This window comes from Dysidea avara, chromosome 1 (assembly GCF_963678975.1).
Source record: "Dysidea avara chromosome 1, odDysAvar1.4, whole genome shotgun sequence".
Lineage (NCBI taxonomy): Eukaryota > Metazoa > Porifera > Demospongiae > Dictyoceratida > Dysideidae > Dysidea > Dysidea avara.
In genome coordinates, this window is record NC_089272.1 from 24361305 (window position 1) to 24367704 (window position 6400).

At 36.7% G+C, this 6400-nt stretch overlaps 1 protein-coding gene across 1 annotated transcript in view; it reads left to right on the forward strand.

Annotated features, from left to right (window-relative positions):
* The window catches only part of LOC136237452 (uncharacterized), a 326109-nt gene extending 320272 nt beyond the window's left edge, over nt 1-5837 (forward strand). Inside the window, exon 19 of the mRNA XM_066027675.1 lies at nt 5641-5837. Within this exon, the coding sequence (XP_065883747.1) occupies nt 5641-5670 (30 nt within the window). The 3' untranslated portion in view covers nt 5671-5837. The remainder of the gene's footprint in view (nt 1-5640) is intronic.
* Nucleotides 5838-6400: the final 563 nt, after the last annotated feature.

Below are 6400 nucleotides of genomic sequence, written 5' to 3' on the forward strand. Positions count from 1 at the left end.
GCTGACATTTGGCATACTTGAAGGGCTCATTAAGGCGGATCTCAGTGCCAACATTGGTAGGAATCCGATGACTATTTACGGAATTATGACCGATTATTTGCGTAAAATAAGGTCGAAGGTCTGTCACGCCCACAAGGTAAACCCCTTTGAGGAATGAGTTGAAAATTGCTATGTGGATGGAGTAACCATAGTAGGAGTGCCTTTTTGTGGTTTGCAAGGAATCGAGATAAAAACCATGGAGATATGACACAAAACCCAACCTGTGTCACAATTACGCGATTGATATTTATGAATAAAAACTATTAGTTTTCACGCCTACCAGGTAAACCGCTTAGAGCAATGAGCTGAAAAACAGTATGTAGCTGGAATAATCATCATAGAAAGTCCTTGCAGTAGTACAGATAAATCGTATTATAAACCACTGAGTTATGATTCGAAAGGCAACAACGTGTAGCAAATGCGAGATCGAGACACTCTAATCGAACTGTCACCCTAATAGAACATTCAGCTACGTTTATAACTTACTCCATTATAGAATTATATTACATTGCAAGTTATTCTGTAGGGAATTCAGCTACAACCAGTTAATCTGATAGACAATTCAGCTACAGGCAAGTCACCCTGTAGAGAGTTCACCTAGGAACAAATCACCCTGTAGAAATATCAGCTAGAAGAATTCACCTTGTACAGAGTTAAGTTACAAAGAAACTATGCACATGCATGTAGAGAGTTCAGCTGCAAGCAAAATCACCCTTTAGAGAGGTCAGCTAGAAGAAGTCACCTTGTAGAGAGTTCAGCTACAAAGAAACCATTCTGTAAAGAGCTCAGCAGCAAACAAAATCGCCCTGTAGAGAGATCAATAGAAGAAGTTACCTTGCAGAGAGTTCAGCTGCAAACAAAGCACCTGTACAGAGTTCAGCTACAAACAAATCTCCCTGTAGAGAGATCAGCTAGAAGAAGTTACCTTATAGAGAGTTCAGCTACAAAGAAACCGTCATGTAGAGAGTTCAGCTGCAAACAAATCAGTCTGTAGAGAGATCATCTACAGAAAGATTACCCTGTAGAGAGTTCAGCAAGAAGAAGTCACTTTGTAGAGAGTTCAGCTACAAAGAAACCACCATGTAGAGAGTTCAGTTGCAAACAAATCATCCTGTAGGGAAATCAGCTACAAACAAGTCACTCTGTATAGAGATCAGTTATGAAAAGATCACTCTGTAGAGAGTTCAGCAAGAAGAAGTCACCTTGTAGAGAGTTCAGCTCCAGCAAATCACCCTGTAGAGAGTTTCAGCTATGAAAAGATCACTCTGTAGAGAGTTAAGCAATAAGAAGTCACCTTGTAGAGAGTTCAGCTATAAAGAAACCATCATGTAGAGAGTTCAGCTGCAAACAAATCACCCTGTAGAGAGTTTCAGCTACGAAAAGATCACCCTGCAGTAAGTTCAGCTAGAAGAAGTCACCTTTTAGAGAGCTCAGCTACAAGAAATCACCATGTAGAGAGTTCAGCAGCAACAAAATTACCTTGTGGAGAATTCAGCTACAAACAAATCCCCCTGTAGAAAGATCAGCTAGAAGAAGTTACCTTGTAGAGAGTTCAACTACAAAGAAACCATCATGTAGAGAGTTCAGCTACAAACAAGTCACTCTGTATAGAGTTCAGCTATATAGAAGAAGTTACCTTGTAGAGAGTTCAGCTACAAACAAATCATCCTGTAGAAAGATCAGCTAGAAGAAGTCACCTTGTAGAGAATTCAGTTACAAAGAAACCACTATGTAGAGAGTTCAGCTACAAACAAGTGACCCTGTAGAGACTTCAGCTAGAAGAAGTTACCTAGTAGAGAGTTCAGCTGCAAAGAAACCATCATGTAGAAAGTTCAACTACAAGCAAATCACCTGTAGAGAGTTCAGCTACAAACAAATCACCCTATAGAGAGTTCAGATACAAACAATTCACCCTGTACAGAGATCAGCTAGAAGAAATTACCTTGTGGAGAGTTCAGCTACAAACAAATCACCCTATAGAGAGTTCAGATACAAACAATTCACCCTGTACAGAGATCAGCTAGAAGAAATTACCTTGTGGAGAGTTCAGCTACAAACAAATCACCCTGTAGAGAGATCAGCTAGAAGAAGTCACCTTATAGAGTGTTCAGTTACAAGGAAACCACCAAGGTTAATGGTAAAAAAATTTAATAACGACAATTCAGGTGAATTTTGGTGCCGCTTGCTTGGCTGTTTTGGATTAAATTTCACTTCTTTTTGTATTTGTATACCCCGAAGCCAGCCATAGGCCGGCTTTGGGGATTTTTTAACCTATCTTTTTTCTTTACCATAGGAAGAAGAAAAGATGAAGCAGATGCTAAATACTTAAAATAGTTCTGATTTTATAAGTAATGTACAAATTATATATACAATACATATATTTAACTCTCTACAACCATCACAGCCATTTCTTGGCCACCACCCTGGATTTCGCATCTTTTTTCACCATAGCCTTTTTGAGAGCCGCACTCTTTATTTCCTGTTTGGCTGTTTTGGATTAGATATATATATAAAGTTTTTGAAAACTTTTCAAGTTGATCTGATTGCTTGTTTGGGCTTAGTTTTATCTAACCAATACTATTTCACTGTAGTCAGGGAAAAGTGGGGCTGATTTTTGGATCATGTTTGTTTTTCATGAACTACGCCCACACCTTTGTGGTTCCTACTATACAGACAGTACTATTGTACTGTATGATTTTGTTTACCTTCATGTCAATATCATTGAGGGATGCGGCGATTATGCTGGCATAATTTCAGTCATAATAGGTATGTGTGGAAATCAGGAATTATGCTAGCATTTTGAGGTGATTATAAAGCTTTAACAGTAGGAAAATTTGCAGATAGCACATTTCCATAAAAAATCAAGATACTCTAATAGAGCAGTCAAAACTCTAATAGAACATTCACTGAATATTTACTCTAATAAAGCAGTCACATTGAAATGAAATACTTTAATACAGCAACCAGCTAAAGAATTAAAGACTATTTGAAGCTTAAACATCAATGAAAATGGTCTGATACAACAATAGACTGGCATTATTAGCCAATTAAGGTGGCATAATTTTTGGAATAATGAGCGATTCTCAAAAGCATAATAGGTAATTTTTTGAGCACTGCTCAAAAGCACAATGCTCAATTTCCTCATGCCTAATATCATTAGTGTTCTTTCTATCATTTTGTCAATCACATGATATCTGTTTGTCAATCAGTGGTGTAACTAGAGACTAACACTGATACCGTAGCTCAGTGCTAGACTCTGAAGAACAAAAGAAAGCCACTACCCACTGGCAATGGATGGTTGCATCCTATCATATCACTGATGATCAAGATCATTATTGTTATATCTAAATAGTAGTTGGGTTAACACTGTGACTGCTTTATTACGGTTATTGACTGCTCTATTAGAGTATCTCAATCTTTTGTGTATGCTGACACCTGGGCCAAAGCCTGGGTAGGCCCTGGTTTAATTATGCCACTGATATCAATGGAATTTCCATCACATGATGAGCAAGGTGATGTTCAGAGAATGTTTATACGACGAAGTGATACTGAACTATGGCATAATTATGTGAAGGAAGGAAATGAAGAGAAATTCTTTTGTACTTTAAAGGTACAGAGTGAGGTTCTGGGATGGAAGGATGCAATGAAGGATAGAACCATTCAAACCAAAATTTAACAGTGAGTAACATGGTGCTTGTAGTTTTTAAACAGCTTTGACAGTTCTTGTGCTATATTTGAGTTTGTTCAAAAGGCATGCGTATAATCTAGTTTTTTGGATTATGCATTTTGCTATGAGTTTAAGGGTTAACCCTTACAGCTGTGAAAAATTTTTGGGAAATGTGTGTTTGCCAGCACAAGATGGGTATACACAACAAAATTAGGTGCGGTAACTTAGTTCCTATAGCCTAAAACTACATGTTGATCGAACATCTGTTCACTGGGATACTTGGAGAAGTTCAATGTACACTGCACAAAGGATTTTTTGAAGGTAGGGTTCTAACAGCAGTATTGAGTTACTAGAAGCAGGGGTCTGAGTGCCAGCCCCCAGCCACTGAGAGACTTTCAGTATTTTAATGAATCAAAACCCAGCAAATTGCTATATTTTATGCAAAAAGTACATTGTCAAATTGTAACACATAAATGTACCCCTGGGATGAAGCTAGTATACTGTAGATAAAGCTACCTAGTAGAAACAGACAGCATAACACATAGAGACACACATAGTAATCTGCAGTATCCCACTCGTATAGGAACCATGAATCCACAGATACAAATGGAATGACTTACAAAGTTACAATCAAAGCATTATAAGTAAATATGCATGTATTCATGGTTCATTTTGCATAACACAAGTGATAAATTACTAGAGTACACCAAAGCTATAACAGTATTAGGTCAAGCTCAGTTTTGCATTTAATTGTAGAATGTCTGAAAACTTCACTAATGAAGTCACTTAGGTATATTATATACATGCATGTCCTATTAGAATATACATGACTGCTCTATTAGAGAATATACCTGACTGCTCTATTAGAGAATATCGATTTTTAACAAGGGCTGATGTTACCTCTATAAATCCTTCCCTGAGAGATGAATGCAAACTTTATCAATTGTTGTGCTGTGTCATACGCTATATTACTCACTCATTTTGTCCTTCCAAACTAGCTAAATGGTGTGTTAGGGTTCTGCTTGCAGAAGCCTGAATTTTACAGGGGTTACTGAACCCTTTGGAACCCCCCACCTCCCTACACCCCTGCTGAAAATACAGTGGCTTACTTGTTATGAAGCAATGATTAGCAGTGACTTGCATTTCCTTGTTTCAAAATTCTGGCCGCATGTTTAACTTGATGAGCAACTGCAATTGAGTTATGGATCATTTTAGAAAGGGTTGTAAAGGGCTTGCATGTTTCCTTACCAAAAAGTTATCTACATAGCTAATTTAGACCTCACCATTTAGCGCTAGGGTAAAACCCTAGCTGTAATTTTTAATCCTGGTTACATTACAAATAGAATGACAGACATAGATTGCATAGTCATAGGAAAGATGTTTCAAAAGTCACTGTACTTTGTGCAAGTAGTTTGGAGTTTTCTGACTATGTCATAATTATGTGAGTTTAAGAAATTTGGTTATACCATTTTCAATGGGTGATCCATGCATTACAAACTCATGCAATTCTTAAACTTTGTTACTTATAGTACATACAAGCTTTTATTACACCATAAAATAGTACATGATCATACAAGTACTGCACATTGTTCTTATATATATATATATATATATATACATATAGAAGGCCAGATAAACTTTATTAGTTTTTCATCCCCACCCGCATGGCCGTTTTTCTTACCTCATTAGGGATTGTTTACTCTACTGGTGGCTGAGTGCAGCTATCCAGCACCTTCTAAAGTTGCTACTATGCTAGAGCAGTCTAAGAAAACTGCATTTTGTGTCATTTAGCTAGCTAGTTCAACTATATTGTCAGTAAAAAAATCTGCCCTCCCGCACTGCTACTTTGAGTACAGGAGGATGAGAAACTAATAATTAAGTTTATGTGGCCTTATATATATATGTGTGTGTGTGTGTGTTTGTTTCTTATATAGCCTGTCACACTGACACAGAAAAATAACTAACATAGCATCAACATTTCTGTGCAGCAACCAGTACAAAACTAACTGTATAGTATCATATAGCCAGTGATAGAATGTAATTATATTGCATACAGTAGAATAAACATGTAGTCTAGACATGCATTGATGGTTGCTTCATTGGCATCAGCACATTGCATACATCTTTTGTGCACACCTATAATATTGTTTGTTGAATCAAGTGATGATTACATGTACAAAAGACATTTGCTTTAAAACATCCTTTTATAATAATAATGATGATAGTGGAATCCTTAAATACACAATTGAAGGTTATTATTATCAAGTAGCTTGATGTTGTGCTTCCATTGAACTATATGAAATTAATAAATAAACAGATGGTGAAATTGTGAAATCTCATTTGTCCAACTGACAAATGTGAAAGAATTGAAGAGCATGAGGGAAAGGTTCCAATAGTTTTAGGCAATGTTATTACTTTCTTGTACCATAAGCTGGAAGTTACAGCTCCTTTTGTAAATTACTACATGGAAATATTGATAGGTTTTTAAGAAATGTTTGTGGCCAACACTATAAGTAAGGGCCACAAGGTGTGTAACAAGCTTTGTACATCTACAAGGATTTGTGAATATTGTGACCAGGTCTGAAAAAATAGGGCAAATGGGCATAATTAACTTTTGCCTACTTTTTATAATTTCAAGACTCATACATTTTCATACCATTGCCTCATGGCCAAGAAGTTTTCAGCTTTTCTTAA